The sequence below is a fragment of the Saccostrea cucullata genome, unplaced genomic scaffold, assembly GCF_032062105.1.
Source record: "Saccostrea cucullata isolate Sc308-1 unplaced genomic scaffold, CSIRO_AGI_Scuc_v1 ctg1851, whole genome shotgun sequence".
Classification (NCBI taxonomy): Eukaryota; Metazoa; Mollusca; class Bivalvia; order Ostreida; family Ostreidae; genus Saccostrea; species Saccostrea cuccullata.
In genome coordinates, this window is record NW_026938352.1 from 88,306 (window position 1) to 108,178 (window position 19,873).

Here is a 19,873-nt window from a genome sequence, read left to right on the forward strand (position 1 = left end):
TTCTACATGTAAATCAGTTAAAATACGCTGTCTTGTGCCACCTGATTTAAGTTAGGACTACTATTGGATAAGCGCGTGACAATCTAAATTAAAATTTTAAATCATTAATAATGATGCTGATTTTTTTCGTTAACTATAGAACTATATATATTGTTAGCGATATTTCATAACTATGCATAAATATTGTAAATTATGATTCAATACTTTTAATCAACTTCATTATAGGTGGTAATATTTAAACAAATAATAACCAGACAATATGAAATTTAACATATTTTCTATTTCATTAAAACAGGAAATTGATTTTTTCATCAAAATTCGGGATTAAATAATTGTTTAAAAATATTAATTCTTGAACACAAAACATTTTGACTGGTTTTATCTTTTGCCATTTAAATCGAGTACAATTTCAATTCAAAATCCAGGATAAGATGATTGTTTTCTTTAAATCATAATTGTTGAAGTCATAAAACTCGATTCTATCTTTTGTATTGTAAATGGATTACTTACGAGGGCTGATAAGTAAATAATGTCCTTGGTGCTCGGAAAGAAACAAAAGACGCTTTTCAATGATTTTGTCTTCATTATTTTACTTTTTAATCTCTTATAATTACAACACATGTCTATATCCTTTTTTTTTTTATCTAATTTCTGAGTATTTTTGGGTATGACCCTTGGTATACTGGAAATTGGCAGATCCAGTGATTTCTTGGACTTGTTTCTTCCTTATCAAAGGTTTTTTTTCAAATTTGGAAATAGGAATAAGTCAAAAGGTCAAAGATCTTGCGAATATTGTTAATGTGAAAAAATTCTAACTATCTGTGTATCCCGAAAACCTCTCTACTGTTCACTGTGCAGATTTGGACGCTGTCATAAAGAAATTTAATGTAGTGGATTCCTGATTCTAGGTCCTTCCTCTAATAAACCTTTCAATTTTTTTGCAAAAAAATGTTTTGTAGCCTCATCCAGAAATTAAACTGTCTCTCCGAATACGAATTTGAATAACAATACCACTAATATTTAAGAACATTGCATAAAAGTCTGTCTTTGTGCTCTTGCAATTCTTTGCTCTCGCCAGACCTTTCCTGTTTTATCAAGTACATCTTATGGTAAGTTTTGTTTTGAGGGTTTTAAGCAATACATTCAAGTTCCATTATCTGTTTGAATATCCGAAAAACGTGGATAACTCCAATTACTGATATTTTAAAATAATTGTTAAGAAATTTATACACGCTGTCGTTTTCACTCATTTTTCAACACATAGGGTGACCTTTGAGTACTAAACTTTCTTTACCGTCAAACGTTTCTTAAAAACAGTGTAAACTACCCCCGATGTGATGTCTATCAAATTTGCTATTTGTCTTAAAGTCAATCCTAAATCATCAAGTATTTTTTTTTGAAATTTGGCAAACAGTACATAAGTGTTATAATTTTTTGTTGGCAAGGACGGTACCCATTTTTGATGCCCATTGTATAATTTTTTATCACTGAAATCCAACTGCTCATTTGTCTATAAAATAGGTATTGGTTCCTGAAAATGTCACATATTTCATTGAATATTTCTTTGGGATTCTTAACAAGTTTTACACCAGCTTTGTTTCAGCTTTTATTTTTACTCTACTTCACCGATTCTTTACCATTCATTTATAATGCAGTGTCTCGAAAGGCCTTGTTTCCCAGCTTCTCACAATGAAACTATGTGATGAAAAGTGGTCACATGAACTGTTATAAATATATTAAAGATTCAATTATGAGAGAAAGCCAATCTTAATGTCATATGATATCAGTATTGCATGTAATACAGTTCAGGACATTATTTATTGAACAGCCCTCGTAACTTTAAGTTGATTCTTGATTTAAACGTGTATAGAGGTATGTTCATTTTGAAGATGAGTGGGATTGGGAATGTGTTGTGGATTGACGTGGGTGGAAATATCTATTTTGACCCAACGCTATCTTGTACAAATTCCACACTCTGTCATTACAGACACAACTAAGAAAGATTAACAATCCTTGTAAACCGTTCAAAATTGCAACAACATACGAAAACACTGAAACATCTATGAAAGCGTCAATGATTTGAAGCATCCAGGAAAGACCCGTCAAGGTAAACAGCTTGATATAAACAGAAAATTGTACTCTATTTCCGGTTGTACTTTCAATATCTGGAGAGGAACAGATCTTGTACGCCGTCAATATATAGAAAAATATGTTCGTTAAGCAGACGAAAATTAAGGGAACAAGTAGAGTGATGATGAAGGCCGTTCTATGTGTCATCAACGTTAATGCCTTGTCATAACCTGTGTTTTGACCATTAGATAATATAAGGGAAGTAACAATGTTTGAGGTAACAATAATCGTTGCGCTACCAAAAGCATACAAGAAATACTTTGTAACAGTTTTCTTGATAGATGTTGGAGAATTATCCCATCTTTGCTTGGCAGTGAAGACACGAAACATATGAAAAGAGCAAATTTGAAGCCAGAAAAATACCAACAGCCATGAAAAATGTGACAAAGCTGATACAACTTCTAGACCAGATGTGTAGGACAAAGGACGAACAATCAAACACGTCTGTGCCAAAAATAAAAACAGAACCAAAATCATGTTATTAATTCCAGGAAGAGTTCGGATACTTGGGAATAGACAGTACGTTAAGAAAGTAAGCAAAAGGGCTACAAGAGAGACACAAATACAAATCAGAGTTAATGTAGACAAAAATCGGCTCTCTTTCAAGCCCTTCAATTTAATTTCAGACAAGTCTCTGGCACATATCCGGAATCCAATGTTTGCCGCCCTGGACTGATAAATGGAAAAACCAGAAAAGGTGTAATCAGTTTGAATGTCGACTAATGCTGATCCAAAATCATTTTCTTTGATTTGAATTTGTGGGCAAGTAAGCAAAGGACTTATTAGATTATTTCTGTATGCGCTAGACTGGCAATCCAGTCTGTCTTGAAAGATGAAACATTGTCGTTTTCTGTTAAATCGCATCGAGAGGTAGGGCAACATAAATGCTCTTTCACTAACAGACATTGCAACTTCTGCAATGGTTGTGTTCGAAAGGGTCCAATTTGAAGCAGTTTCCATGAAAAGAACAAGCCTTTCCTCCAACTCATCTCTGTTAATTTGTTTCGTTATTACAAATTTAACATACGAATAAATTTCGCCCTGCCTTACATTCAAAGTTCGACAGCCCGTGGAGACCATTAAGATAAAATTTTCAATTGCAGTATAATGTGTCTCTGTTCTCTGGGTCAATTGATGTATTTTCTCCCATAGTAAGGCTTTGAACTTGAATAATGTTCCTTGGACAGTTCCAGTATTGCCTGTTAGAAGGGTAAATTTGACTTTAGTAGCCAAAGTATAACGCAGATTGGTCGATGCTGCCAGAACAGAAACACACGTACCATTCCAGAGGGTCTTGCCTGGAAAACAGATCAGGTCCTTGCATGATTTCTGCAACACGAAAAGATAACGGTGTAATACTTGTATAAATCATGTAAATTGCATTGTAAAAATTGATGTTGATTACATTGTAAGAATGATTGCATTGTACGAAAAGTGTTACATATAACGCTCAATTGCCTTTTAATTTATTATAAGTATGTAGAAAAATTTATGAAATATATTCGCAGTCTTCGTGAATTGTAAATGCATATTCTGTTCAATTGGAAAGTGTCTTACATGTTAGTTTCACAAGTTCAGTTGTTGAAAACGTATTCCGACAAAGTTAATAAATATTGTCATTATATCATATTGAATAATATTCATCTTTCTGATTGGTTGAGATCCAACAATGTATAAAAAGCACTGCGCTATAATCAACAGAACTCGACGTTCCAGGTGAATATGAGTGTCTTTTTTCCCTTTACATTGATCAAATAATACATGTTATTTCCAAATTGAAAAAAAATAGTTTGGAAAGCTATTTCATCCAGCAGCTACCGACATTTACTCATGTAAACATTGCATATCATTGCATTTAGGATATATATAATTTGAGGTGGGCGTGCATCTTTTATTTTTTCAGCTATCAGTTTTCCAAAATCTTCTTTTCAAAATATTTCTTATTAAAAGAGTGACGTATATACGTTCCTTAATGCATCTTAAATAGATTTAAAACATTTTAAATTATTGCGACTGATAAGGATTATTTACGAGGCAACTCTACTCCTTTTTATTTGTTACTGGCTAGGACTCATGACTTGTATCATATAAGCATGTACAAGATCAATTATCGCTGTTTTTGAGGTCAATACGATATATAATCGACCTTCGAAAACAATATTCATCTCGTCGTCTTTCAGGATCGGTGATGAAAACATTCGTTTAAGGTCAAGATCAAGTAAATGAAAGGTGCCTATAGATTTTTCAAACTTGAGAAATAGATTCCTTTATTGATGATATAAAACTTTAGCTTGGTCAAATAAGGTGTTTCGGGGCATAATTTTTAGGTAAACAAGATGAAAAAATCTGTATTTTAAACTATCATTCTCAATAAAAGAATTAAGAAAACCAGTCATGAATGTGGGAGTTTTTTTCATATACAACAAAGAAAATGTATCCAGATTGCCTACAGTCTCTCAGAAAACGATAATTTTTATGTTCATGGCCTCTTCTTTAAATCAATATCAAATTTAATATAGGTATCCCGTTTACTTTTCAAATGATTTCAAATCGATTGTCATGAAAATACCCTATTTTCAACATAAATCTGCTAAAACCGTAAAGAACGGGAAAAAGAAAGTTGAAATTGATTATGAAATCATAATGGATCTAGCACCAAAAATAAGTCTAATAAGTTATTTACTAGATCTTGACCTTAATTTCAATTCAAAATTCCCCACTTTCTAACAAAACCCTGACAGGCGTTTATTAACGTAGAACCTACGTCGTATGACATCATAACTAGTGGATGTATTTAGCCTATGCTAGATCTATTTTGACGTCATCATTAATTCAATGTCACTTTTTCCCGTACTTACAGCTTCAATAGAAATGGTATAAAATACTGCATTTTGAAATTCACAAAATTCAATTTGAAATCATGCCAAAATAATCTTAATTTAATATATATATTTTTTGGTTAAATTGCTGTAGGCACCTTTCATATACTAGATCTTGGCCTTAATGAAGATGACAAATCCAAGATTATCTTGTGTTATGAAATTACAATGTACATTGTATAAAACTTACTGTAAAAATATAAATGGTATGTAACTATCTTGAAGGAATGCAAAAATCCTAAGAAATCTTGAGTTGCCAACTAAATAGTGTAATATCTTGAAGAAATGTGTCCAAGTTAAAGATGCACGTCCTATAGATGGTGTGACCGTGTGTACAATTTTGTGATATCTATCAAGAAATGACGAACATTCCTCTTTATAATTATTTGTTACTTACTCGTAGTTTTGGTCTTTGATTAAAATATTTTAAAATTAAATATGATCTGTTTAAATAAAAAGTACAATATTTATTTCAAATGAACATTTTTAATCTAAATGTAACCCCAAACAATCATTTAATAATTAAATCGCGTGTAAGTGCAAAAAGGTCAAGAATATAAGTATCAGTAAATAACATATCTCTCATTAGTGAGAGGCGAAAGGTACATATTTTAATCACTTTTTATAATCATTTGCGCATGTTCTTCATCATGTTAAAGTTGGAAAACATTGTGACAGACTTCTGAAAAATTACTGACAAATTTAGGGTAGAGAATTGAGTAAATTAATATGCGTTCATATGCCTATATTTTCTTAAAGCTATCTGTCGCCCGCGTGGCACCGTGGATAGAGCGTCTGCTCTAGAGTCGCAAGGTAAGGAGTCAATCCTTACGTCGCGGGTTCGAATCCCACTGCGGGACGTGGAGACTGGTCCTTCGGATGAGACCGTATAAACCGAGGCCCCGTGTCGCAGTAGGTGTTGGCACGAAAAAGATCCCTCAATGCTCAAAGGCCCTGAGTGCCGAGCATAGGACAAAATTTGTAGCCCTCCACCGGCAAGTGGTGGCGTCTCCATGTGAGTGAAGAATTCTCGAGAGAACTACATACAATCAATCAATCTTAAAGCTATCGTGCAAAGTCTTAAACATATTATACGCAACGAGCAAAGCAGTGTTCGCCATATTTCTCTTCTCTGCGATAGTTACAATTCCAAATATATGTGATCAATCGCGGTCACGGGTTATTGCACACGCTTAGAGAAGGCCTGGAGTATACACTAACCCCCACCCCGATATAAGTCAAACTTGTACTGTCTGCCGCTAAATTTTAGAAAATAAATACTATATGATGAGAGGAAATAATTGCATAAAAATATTTTTCACAAAATAAGTACGTAAATAAAAAAATTAAAAAAGTAAAATGTTAGTTAGTCATATTAAAGTAAAAAATTTCCGCTTAAATCTATGCAAAAGTTTTTCACATTGCTTACCAGATGCCGACAGTACAAGCTTGATCAGTTGAACGAAAAGTCAAACTAAATTTATTAAAGTTAAGCAATATTTATCCAAAGATTTGCCTTTCGCATACTCCATAAGTGCATACACCCTGTACCGGTAAGCAAAACTGATCTTTCAACCCGGACCGTCCAGTTTTCTATAAATAGGATCTACTCACACTTTGGTGTTTTCTGGGGACCTGTTATTATTTTATCCTGCGTATTTAAATGTCATACAATCTACAATAAATATATGTAAACTGGTGGTCTTTTTCGACACAACCCAAATAATTTTTCATACTTCAGACGGAAACACACGCTAGGGTAACAAAATGTTTTTTAAGCTAAAATACTATAAATAGAATAAAAAGCACACATACCAAATGCTCAAGAAAAAAAAGAAATCTGCATGCTTATGAAATTTTATATTCATTCTATGATTTGAACAGCAATCAAATATTTGCCTACAATGGTTATAAAGTAAATAAAATTCTTTATCAGGACGAGAAGGTGGAAATTTTCTGAGGAAACATGTAATACATACGAATAAATATTTTGATATATACTATCTGTGATTTATTTGTGTAATTACCGGGAATATTTTTCCTGCGAATACCTTCCATTCTACATCATGGTACAGAAGATAACATTTTAAGACCTACATCACTGGAAACAAAAATGCTTTGGTTTCTCAAATTCTCGCATTAATAAATAAAACAAATATCAATATGTTAAGAGATCACCCCCTCTCTTTCTTCCTCTCTGTCTTTCTCAGTTTCACCCCTATTTATAAGAAGTTCTCTGGTCTAAAACAGTAATAGGGGAATGCCAGGCCAAAGACCTACAGTGCTAAACATTGAAAAAAAAATAGTGGATATTTATTGTGCACAAAAGGTGGTTTGCTTTCTTTTTCACCATATATATCAAAATATTAACTAACATTGAATTTCTTACATATTCTACATTTTACACCATTCACAACAGAACTGCATGTGCAAGTCATGCATCAAACTAATATGATAGTAAACAGGGGCGGATTCAGACATTTTTGAAAGGGGGTCCAGGGTTGTACCCCTCTACCCCCCCCCCCCCACCACTCTCAAGGAAAGATTCACACACACGTTTGGAAGGATTTAATGTTGTGGTAATAATAACTTTGTTTTAAGTCCCTTTTTTCTTTGTAAAGGTACTGTACCCCTAGTCCAAATAAAAAAACAAACAAACGTTTTAAAATCTACCGGTGCCTTGAAATTGAATGGATTTGCAGCATTTCCGAAGAGTACAAAGAATTTTCTTTCTAAAATTTGAAAATCTATTTTGGATTGGGGTAGAGGTGGGGTTTAACAAGGAGTTACAAGTTAGTTCCTTCAAAAGATATATGATCAAAAAAGGGTATATACATGCATATAGCCAACACAGCCACAGATCGTGGGAATCTAGTATCAAATTAAACCTCGCATGTTACATATCCAATATTCCAAGATTGCGGCTGTCTCTGTCAACTCCGACATTTCGCGAGTAGGAGATTAAAGAGGCATCTGAGCGTTTGCTTGAACAAAAGTAATATAAGGATAAATGAAATGTACATGAATACGTTGATTTTCACGAAGTAGTTACGTTGCAATTTTGTGTTAAACTAAAGTTTTTATCCAATGTCTTTTTAAGCCTTCAACCATAAATTGACTTTCATAGTGCAAGGCATGTTTTGTCGAAACATTCCAACCCTTTCATTAAAGTGTAACTAATCAGGAGAGTCCATTTTGGGGATAAACAGGAAATATACAAAAGTTAAAAATTCAAAGTCGTTTCACTGCTTTAGTTTCACTTACATAGATACGATATTTAATGTGTAGAATGTGCTAAATATACTTTCTAAACCTCGAAATTTAGGCGATAAGAACGTTCTTTTACTTTTTCATTGAAGCTATCACACTTATATTATAGAACATTCAAAAGAGAAGGCATGAAGATTTACTCGTGGCATTACTCGTGGCATTAGAAATTATGAATAGTGACTCTCCTTTCATAATTCTAAGACAGATGAACTATTGCAGATAGTGTACATTTACATAAAAGTAAATTTAGAGTAGGGGTTCAAATAGCGTAATAGATAGCGTGTTGGTTTTTCACACTGGTGACCCGTTTCAGTGACCAGTGTGTCCAAATATCTTTTAAGCAATTTTCAGCTCGATTTTACTGTTTTTTTTTTTGGAATCTGACGGAAGACCTCTCGTTGCTCGCAACGAGATCGTTTCTAGCTATTATTATTTTTCTGACACGATTTCTCGACAACCACTGGATAGAATTACATGAATTTTTCAGAAAAGATGTGTTGTAAGGTAATAGGTTTAAGACTTTGCTCGATAGCTTTGAATACCCGATATTAGGGTATCGTTGAATCCGTGAAATCGGGTATAGGAGGTGTAATCACCTAATAAAACTTAAACAATGGGATGGCGCATGTTGCCGAGTTCACTTTCATTTAGATACAAATGTTTTCTAATGGTATCACGCTTTATATTTTTCATAATTTTGAAGGTATATGCATCTTACTCAGGTTCATTCCCAACACAACAGATTTGTAAAGTATCAGAATTCGGGAATTTATATCAATTCCACATCAGCACGACAAACATGAACAATTTGTAAATAAATCAAATTATACGGAAACACATTTCACACACAAGATATTTTGCCATGTATAAACAAGGAATGGTCTATCATATCTAATTACGCGTCATTAATTACTTTCACATTCATCGTTTGCATAAAATAAAATTTATTTATGAATGATTGATTGATTGATTGTATACTGTTTAACGTCCCTCTCCAGAATATTTCACTGATATGGAGACGTCACCATTGCCGGTGAAGGGCTGCAAATTTAGGCCTATGCTCGGCACTCAGGGCCTTTGAGCAGGGAGGGATCTTTATCGTGCCACACCTGCTGTGACACGGGGCCTCGGTTTATACGGTCTCATCCGAAGGACCGCCCCATTTAGTCGCCTTTTACGACAAGCAAGGGGGTACTGAGGACCTAACCCGGATCCCCACGGGGCTTATTTATGAATGTATAAATAATGTAATGATAAAAATGTCTAAAATTTCAGCTTAAAAAACCCTCTTTCTCTTTTTTTTTTTGAAAATCTTTTTAATCATCAGTAATATATATATTTGCAGAATATGTCTTCAACATTTTAGCAGAGACAGTGATAGTTTAAGGAATACAGCTTATGAGAGAACATAACTGTTGATCGTTTAATTTCGCTAAGTCATCAATATTTTACTATTTCTTTCCGACTTCAAAAAGGGGGGGGGGAGGCTAAAGGCTTCTTGACCACCTATGACAAAACAACATCGACTGTGTTCTGCATGTGTTCAAGAGACCTCTCCTTTTGCAATCATTGAATTAAATATTGATGCAAAGTTTTTTTGATATATGTCTTTGAATGTCACGGTCGGTTAAACTCGGTCATATATATTTTAATTGTAGGGAAGATTTATTTATCAAATGAAAATTATATAGGTAAACAAAAAGCAACCTGTTATTTTCTAACACAATATGATACTACTAGTAACTAAAATTCATGTTTATTTTTTTTTACATTTTTTTCATTATTGATGAGTATTAGGAAAAGTTATTGCCATGAGTAATAAGTATCATAGATAAATTAAGTAAAACAAAACTGTGACATAGTGATTGTCTTGAACCATTCAGAAAGTGCGCCAATATCAGTGAAATATTCTGGAGAGGGACGTTAAACAGTATACAGAAAGTGCGTTGTATAGCATATTATAATGAGGTTTTAAGACAGCGATATAAAAAAATGCGTAAAATAGACAACAGAAGGTAAAATATACCCTGTCTATCAAATAGTATAATAAAGAAAGGAAGTGGCTACAATTTTTATGAAGATTTAATGTCCGATGTGGACTTATATTCCCAAAAAGTAAGACAAGAGTTTCCAAGGCGCAATTGAACACTCCATTATTTCAGTTTGTTCATTAACTTTTTCATAAACGTAAAAACTATCAGAAATGTGAAAACGTGACTATGTAATTCATATTTGAATATGATTGTCGATCTTTATTGAGAAATTCAATGCATTATAAGCTCATGAAAAGATGTACTCATTTGACTTTTATTTATACCCCCCCCCCCTTCCAACCAAAAAAACAAGAAAATCGTGTTCACATGATTTTGCGCTCTCAATTTTCACACAAATGCATAAAATAAAGGTAAAATAGCATATCTTTTATAGATTAAAATGCAACCAACAAATTTACGGTGTCTTTGAATAAAAATTTCCATGCTGAATTGACATTAAAAAAAGATACTCAACTTCAATTAGCCATTTTCAACCTGTTTTCCCGTGGGTATTTATTTAATCTTAATTTATTTTCTTCTTTATAATAACGTTGGTATTCTATTATGGCAGAGATATGCAATTATGACTCGCTTATACTGTACTCACTAACTGTTAGGAATAATTTGTATTTCACGTGAAAGGGACGCCATACATTTTTCAGTAAAAAATACATAACACGGCGTTAGGCGTTCAAATTCTTTAAAGTTTCACATTTTGTGAATAGTGCACAGATTAGAAAATTAAGTATATGGAATACTTTAATGGGAAATAAAGACGAACGAAGCGTAGTTATTTGTTTTTAGAAATTATATTGAAAAAAAATTACACCATTGTGTCCTTTTTATTACCCCAGCAGTGTTTGTCGTTTGATTTTAAACTTATTTGACAACCTTATAAATTAGGTTGAATTAAAATAAATCCATAAGATACTGATGTACAAGTAAAAGTAACTGGCATAATGTGCCGTTCCTTTTTCTTTAGTTTTTATAGAAAGTTGCACGTTTACCCGATTTCGCGGATTCAACGATACCCTAATATCGGGTATTGTACGCGATTTCACGGATAATACCCGATTTCGAGTATTCTCTCAGACCTGCTAAAAATGACTGAAAATGTGTAGTCGCAGTATGTAAATACCATTCCATGTTTCACAGGCTGCACTACATTTAATAAACATTTAATTTAACATGCCGAGTGCTTTTGATTGATTAATATGCGAGTGCTAATTTATTATTTTGAAAAGTTTTAAAATCTTGTGACAAAGGCTTTTCCGACATAGGTTCTACCTTAATTCAAATCTATATTATAAAGATTAATGGATTTCTTAACCGGATTATAAATAATGTCATTTCAACCCTAACATAATAAGAGTCAGAGAAACTATATTCGAGTGATCAACTATAGTCAGCTCTGAAAGATCTCACTAAGTCGGAATGTTCAACAAAGGTCAACTCTCTTATATATTTCGCATGAGAATTTTTAACATTCAACTAATGGTCGACTTGGTGAAAACAGCATATTGATGGTCAACCGACTTGTTTATGCATAACAATTAATAATTGTCAAAAAAAACATTCAACTACTTTTGAGTATTAAGTTGACGACTAGTTGACTGTTTTTTGATGAATAGTTGACAGTCAACTAGACATTTTTGTATTGGGATTCTTTTTTATCCAGTCAAATGACAATTACACTTCAGATATCTATAAAGGCTACTGTAAAGACTCTATGGGGTTTTCCCCAAAGATCACAACCATGGGACATTATACAAATATCACATGGCTTCGAGGGTGACAGACCAGAATATTTGCGACGAGGTGACAGGAAAGCCTTGGAGTGCTACACAAGTGAGTTAAGGCTACATATGGAGGTTTCTATGCAAAATATTAATTATACCCCATTCATACGACATGATTTGCATACCACAGTATATATTACTTATATGTAAATTACTAACATGTGCAATTTTTATCGTATGAACTGATTTAATAACATGTAAATTCTGCACAGTTACGTAAATTTACATCTGGTCAGGACTAGGTGCAAATTAACTTTTGCATACATGTTGTCGCAAATTATTAATTTTTATATGTAAATTTTGTCGTATGAACACACAGCAAATTTACTTATGAATGTATTTTGTTTTGTTTATTGCATAAATTGCCATTTGAAGTGTTGTTTCGGTTGTTTATGCATTGTAAAGTGTATAATATCAGTCTGTTAAACTGGCGGCTAGAAAGCAAAAAAAAAAAAAATGGATTTTTTATGGTCATCATGATCATTGCACTACTTCAAGGACAGCTGAAAGTAAATTGAGTGTTGATAAGGGTACTGCTTTATAGTGTTTAAAGGATACGCCGGTTTATTCTAGCATAGTTCTTTCCACAAATGGCTTTTTCAACTCTGAAAACAAGGATTCACGATATATCTCCAGTCTCCCCTGAGATAAATTTGAATTTGCAAAAACGTGCGTATCTTGACCTTTTCTGGCAAACTAGTGATTATGCTTCTAAATTATAAAAATATAGCTGTGGTCGCGTAATATTGTGCCCTGCAGGATCAATAAGTAGTTTTCTCACTATTCAAGTAGTTTTTATGTATATGCTCCGGAGCTGTGATAGGAATAGGCATTACATTCAATCGCCCTGGTCCAATCATATATTGACTTTCTTCTACCTACCTATGTATTTGAATTAAAGAAAACGCAAACTACTGACATATAAATTGATGTTACAGTGTTGTCAACACTGTTGAAAATAACCATTTTTAAGTGTTACATGATTCATGGGGATTCGTATTTATTTCCTATTCACCTATTTGATTTTTTTTTTTAAATCGATTGCCCATTTCATATTCCTGAAAAATACATGTAATATTCAAGCAGATACTTCATAATGAACTCGCAAACTTGATGTACTGTAGATTTCCAAACACCAAAAAGATTTCCAGTCGACCTTTATTCTGCTGAAGACGCTAACCAGTAGTCAGACTCAGTCATCTTTTTATTAACACACAACGGCTCTTCTTCTTAAGGACCGAGGCCCAAGCATTTTCCAAACTTTATACAATGATTTTTATCAATTTTCCTTTTTCGTGTGTAAATTCTTCCTAAAAGTTTTTAAGTTCGCTTTAACCAGTCCCAAAAATTAAATGGTTCGGATTTTCCCCTACTTTCTTCAAGGAACATTCAAAAGTTAGTCTTATACCCCAATAGTAAGAAAATAGCCGTTTTCTATAAAAATCCACAATTCTGATCTCCTTATTTTATATGAAAAAAACAAAGATTTACTTACAGTTCATAAATGTCGTCTGAACGCATAGCAAATTAACTTTAACTGACGTGTGTATTTTTACTCATATGTAAATTTGCACACATCAGCAAATTTTCGTCGTATGAATGGGGTATAAGATTCCATAATTGCTCTTCCTACCGCACAAAAAATGTTAAGACTTGTTTTCTAATACATTCTTGGTACATGAACCCACGACATGCGATACCCAGTACATATTATGACGTAATATTATGACGTCATCGACCGATACTATACAAGTTTATAAGAAACATCAACAAAATCACTTCGGCGCAAGGGCATACATTACTTTGTTTTACAGAAACAAGGTATAAAAAGACGCAGGATATTCCAAGGATTTAAGATATTGGTGCACAAATGTCGGTACTGCAATTGTTAAGTTACTATTCGTGCAGTTTAAAGTTAAAACAGGGTAAAAATTCACAGTCCAGTGTAAGTTTCTTAAAATTTTCATCGATTGAGAGTGTGCATAAGATTTGTGCAGCAATTTTATTAATTTTAAGAATACTTTCCTTAATATTATACATTGTTTATTTCAAATTAGATAGGATATGCCCTTGCGCTGACGTGATTTTGTTGATGTGAATTATTACCTTAAATGGGAGAAAACAATGACGTCATAATATGACGTCATAATAAGCACTTGCATTAATAAACTGTGGGTACTAAGTATGTATAAGAAAATCAATTTGAACTTTCTCTGTACATAAAATATACAACTAATGAATTTTTATTAGCTCATTTGCATAAAAATATCTATATTTAGCCTTAACTCACTTGCGTATGTCACCCGATGCCGAAGGCAGAAAGTGACACAACACTCCAGGGCTTTCCTGTCACCTCGGCGCAAATATTCTGGTTTAGTCGCCCGAGAAGCCATGTGCTAGGGTGAATTCACAATGCATCGGATACCCTTGTACTTCAACAAGTTCTAGCGATATCGCTACCGACGGAAAATTATCAAAATGGAGTTTATCATATTAGTTTCTGATTAAAATATCAATTTAGGACACAATTATATGCCGTTTATTGAGAAAATATTCCCCAAAATCGAGTTTTCAACATGGATCGGACATTCTTCACCATGCATCGGACATACCTTTATCACAGTGCTTTAAAATCCTTGATATGGGTATATTTTCATCTTTTATCTAAGAAATAACCCTTAACTTAAATTTAATTAACCATATCGTTGCACAAATGTAGAACGATTCAAGAGACCTCACTCTGCCTAAGAAATGCTTTAAATGCTTATGATGCGGTAATTCGCGCTTTTTTTCATTGTTTATAATACTCTGGTTTGTAGAAACAAATTGGGTCAAATTTCAGACGTCATATATCGATAACTTGTAATTTTCTTTTTCTGCTAAAAACAGCTACCAGCTGGGTTCTGTATGAATATGGTAGTGCTTACCTTTGCATCGAAAAGTGTCCGATGCATGGTTAATTTGTGTCCGATGTACGGAGAAATGAACATACTAGTGAAAACCAGCTCTAAAAAGAATTATACGAACATTGAAGTGAAATTTCTGTAAAATTTCTGTAAAATGACCAATCTTTGACTTTATTCACCAAATTCTGACTCGTTCCGTTGAGGTCGAATTTTAAGAACGATAACTCTAAAAATCGCAAAATCATAAATTTCTGATTATTCCCCTTTGATGATGTAAAATATGACGTAACTTCAAGGCCATTCTCAGGGTATTTTTATCACAACATGATAACACAGTCGGTATCATTAAAAAATTTAAATCTTCAGCTTTAAGACAGAAACAAATAAAAACACGGAACTATTAAGTTGAAAGAGAGTTTATTGCCTAAAGTTGTCCTAAGCAAGGTATGTGTCCGATGAATGGAGAACTCATCCTATATGTTATATGACATTTTTGAAATTAAAAAAAAATTTAAAATCATTCAAAATCGTTATAATTTACACAAAAAATCCAAAAATGCCTTCTTGATGTTAGGAAATAAGCTGTGTTGTTTACTTTTACCTAGCGACCGAAGTCATTAAATCTCGAACCCGATCTAAAATGTGTAACGTAAAAACACGTGAACGTGATCGAAAGGATGGTATATCAGTTTCCGTCGGGGGTGACATAACTGTTTCCGGCGTGACATAACTGTTTTCGGTGTGACTGAGCATTTTTCAGGGTTTATAGCGAAACATTTGTGATATAATAAGAAAACGTATTCAAAAATGTTGTAAAACTTATTAAAAGTGTAGATTCAACTATTTTCGGACATGTGAGGGAGAAAATAGCACTTACAAGTCGTTCATCGTAGATTTGGTTTGGTAAACAGCTTAAAGGGCTCTCCAGTAATGTCTTATCATCATTTTTATCATATGCAGCTAAAGAAAATGGCAACCGGAAGCTGAAATCATAGGGAAAAGTACTCCCATGAACTTCACCAGTGGTGTAGTTCCAATAAACAATGCCCTCACAGGATACGTTCATATCATTGCACATTTCACAGAAAATGTTTTTGTACTGGGAGCAAACATGAATGCTTTGAAATTGAAGACAAGCTTTGACTAAGTTTGGATCTTTGTCTTGTTTACATGTCTGTATTATTTCAGACGAATTCACTTCAGTTGGGTTACAGATTAAACAGAATTTATTTTTGTAGGCTACCAAACCCGAGCTTACAGGCGGAAACGTCAAGGCGTCTGCTTGTTCACACGCTATTTGTACATCTTTGTTGTACGATTTCCATGTCCCCGACAGATTACAAGATGATATTTCTACATCACAAACGTCACTACATCTCTCGGTAAAAAATGGAACATGAAACCTTATATCACAGGAACTTTCTTTGAAACTGTCTATCACTTGTTGAAATGACTGAAAATGGAGAAAATTTACGTATGATTTGCAAGTGGCCTTAAAATTCCAAGGCCTTACATGTAAATTCGATAAATTGGAATAGAGTTTCCCATAGTGTTCTTCTTGGATTTCTCCACACAGGTAACAGAATACATTTGCATAGGTGGTTACCCAATATGTATGTTGCACTGGAGTAGAATGGTAAAAATGAGAAACATTTTTCTGTGTGCAGAGTTTTCCTAAATAATTCGTGCGAAGACATCCATTTATTGCACGAAAGTTCTTATACGCATCATTTCCCTCGCTTCCCGGATACACATCACTGATGCAAGTCCATTTTTGCCTTATCGAAAAATCGTCACAGCAACCAAAAACGCAGCCCGCAGAACAGGAACAGTCTCTTCGTAGGGACAATGTATAGTTTGGTAATAACCCTGGTGTGCAGGTACCTGTTCCTGATAAAGAGAAACCGGCATAAACTAGATTTGTCAAGTTGATTGAATAACGAAAAAGTGAGAGATTATCGGGCGGAGTATCCGGGGAGGTTCCATTACTTGATCTCATTGAACAGATGGTATTATCTATTGGCAGCTCGAACATTTCAACCGTTCTTTGAAAATTAGTCTGCATCGGCTCTTCTGATGGTTTTATGGCCTCTGTATTTATATTAAGTACGTTTGACTCTATTTTCTCCACATTTTCCTGCAAATACACTTTTACATGGTCTGCAATATATGCAATTTCAATGTCAAATTTAAATTCGTTTCCCCAATATGTCTCATTGGCGGCTATGAACCTAACATCATTGTAGTATTCTTCATTATTGTCGCCGTGGTTGCAAACGAAGCAAAAATAATTCTTATAGGGGAATGAAGCCTGCAGGAAAGTCAGATTCAAGCAAGCATCCTCAAAGATGCTTGAGTGTTCACAGGCTGTAATCAAAACCCGCTCTTCGAATTTCGGGGGGTTGCAAATTTTGCAGAAAATATTTTTAAATATGCCATAACGTGCTTCATACCCACTTTGACATGCAGTTTGTATTTGGTCGTCATAATGCAACCAAGTGCCTGATACATTGCATGCACCGATTATTTTATTGTAACGAGTAGGGCAAAGCTTCATATGTGGCCCTATGTCTGGATGCTCGAAATGAATGCCACAGGATTCTGATTTGGCGAAAGCAATAAGATCATCGGATGACGAACGATGGTTGATATCAGTTGGAACTAGGCACTTGAAAGATAATACCCATTCCAGGTAATTCGTCTCGTTATGACACAAAGCGCAGTATTTGTTTTTGTAGGATATCCAGCTTGTTGATGAAGCAACCGGTGGTAGCGTTAGTAGGTCTTTTTCTTCATGTTCCTTGGTACAGTTACCGGATAAAATGGCCCCTGTACCAACCGGACAACGGGACACCATGAGATCTGGTTTTGAAAATCTGAACGGAGCAACGTAAGTATCGGTGCATTCTAATAAAGATTTCTGAAAGAATAAGTCTGGACAGCAGGGATGGTTAGACCATTTGGAATAACAGTCATATTCTTGACAAGTACAATAAGGGCACCTGTTTGGAGGAACCACATCTGAGTCAATTCGAATCCCAAGAGAAGAAAGGATCGACTTATCACAGACGACGTCTGGTCCACAAAGAAGGATGCTCTGAATGATTATGTGAGTGGTATTTAAATCAAAGTTTTCCTTGGTCTTAACATCATCTTGACTTTGTTTTGCAATCCCTCTATTATTCAAAATCACTAGTACTACGGATAGTAAGCATTGTGTATTACCAAACATATCAATTGATGTACATTTACCATTTATCAAATGGTCACACAAGAATTTTTTTCTGGATTTTTTTTCTTAGGAATTCTCTCCAGTAGCTTGCGATTATTCTCACTTATATATGGTTGCTTGGGTTATTAACTTCAATTTATTTCATTAGCACTTGGTCTAATTGGCAATATAGGGGATTTAAGTAGCTACCAAAGGGCATTTTTCGGAAGGATAATTGATTTTTTTTTAATATATATCTGAGGAAGCAAACACAAAAACATTTTTTTTTCGCTGACACGTATCTCAACATACATTATGTAATTATTCTGAGGATATTTTTCTACATTTAGAGTGATCTACCCTTAGACCAAACTTCCAATCATAAATGCTTTTTGAATGTATTTTCTCCATGGAAGTAGAACAGTTCTCACATAAGTTTAGACTACAGGGGTAAGCGTTGCATTCTCGACGCAACGTAACTAGCGTCTGACAAAAGACGAATAGATTCTCATTGCTTAAAAAGTTAATAACATCAGGAACTTTAAATTGTTCTTGACAACGATGAGACGACTTAAGCTCCGCCTTTGTGCCGTGCGAGAACTTTTAATTAGCTGTTTGTTACACCAGTTGACATTTGGCCAAAGTTCTTTCCTATGTATATTTCAACATTGAAGGAAAGCTGTGTAAATTTCAGAAACTAATTATGTAACGCCGAAAATGTCACGCTCTACAGAAAGTCTTAGCTAAACTGAGAATTGTCCTAAAGAATTGTTACAGTGATCTCTGTTCCCTGATACTGTTTTGTGTTTGATTTCTTTCGGAAAAGGGAGGTGGGGGTGTTAAATACCACGTTTATGCACATACGTATCATATACTAAAAAGAAGGGTATGCTTTGATAAAAATAGGAAAAACGTTTATAGAAGGTACAGACGTTTTGTTAGAACATTGAAGCTCAAAATAACTATTATTGTAAAATTGATCATTATTTTTTGTTACAAAGAATTCTCAGAATCTTATATTTATACAGGAAAGATATAGAAAAAAGCCTATATACGAGATTCATTATTGGAAAGGCTTCTAAAAATTAGTCTATTAACGTGCTTACATATCAACTTTCTTTGTCTCATGAATACGATTTTGAATAAATTCTGCTTTGTGCGAATACAGAACAGTGTTGAAAAAGGTGATAAATTTAACCAGTGGAATTACGATAATTGCTTAGAACTTTTGATCTCTGAAAACTGCATAGATGTTTTCGATCGTATTATGCACTTTGGTCATCTACTTCATTTTCACATGTTTCATGTATTTTTGATGAGCGTAGGTAGATTTAATTCATTCCACTAATATTTGCATTTCCTTACTTTAGTAGGAGTTATAAAGAATTATATTAATTTGGAACAATTTCAAAAAAGTCAAATTGAAGTTCTTTTTTGCATATAGGTTACAGTCAAAGTCACAAGGTCATTGGCCTTGGTGTCATGTGAAAGAGCTTAATTCTAGTGGAGTATGCACACTAAATATGAAATCTCTATAATTATGTCTCATGGTTCAATATTTTGGCGAAGTTTAAAGTTGACAACGTACAAACAGACAGACAGGGCAAAAACAATACGCGCCCTTGATCTATCGATACGGGCGCAT

At 33.9% G+C, this 19,873-nt stretch overlaps 1 protein-coding gene across 1 annotated transcript; it reads right to left on the reverse strand.

The window, feature by feature from the left end:
- Window positions 1–1,878: 1,878 nt before the first annotated feature.
- LOC134250022 (uncharacterized) lies at window positions 1,879–18,249 on the reverse strand. Its single transcript, XM_062732360.1, has 3 exons — window positions 16,624–18,249; window positions 15,895–16,470; window positions 1,879–3,459 (listed from the first exon to the last, which is right to left on the reverse strand). Exons 1-3 carry the CDS (start codon window positions 18,247–18,249, stop codon window positions 1,879–1,881), a joined length of 3,783 nt encoding a protein of 1,260 aa, XP_062588344.1.
- Window positions 18,250–19,873: the final 1,624 nt, after the last annotated feature.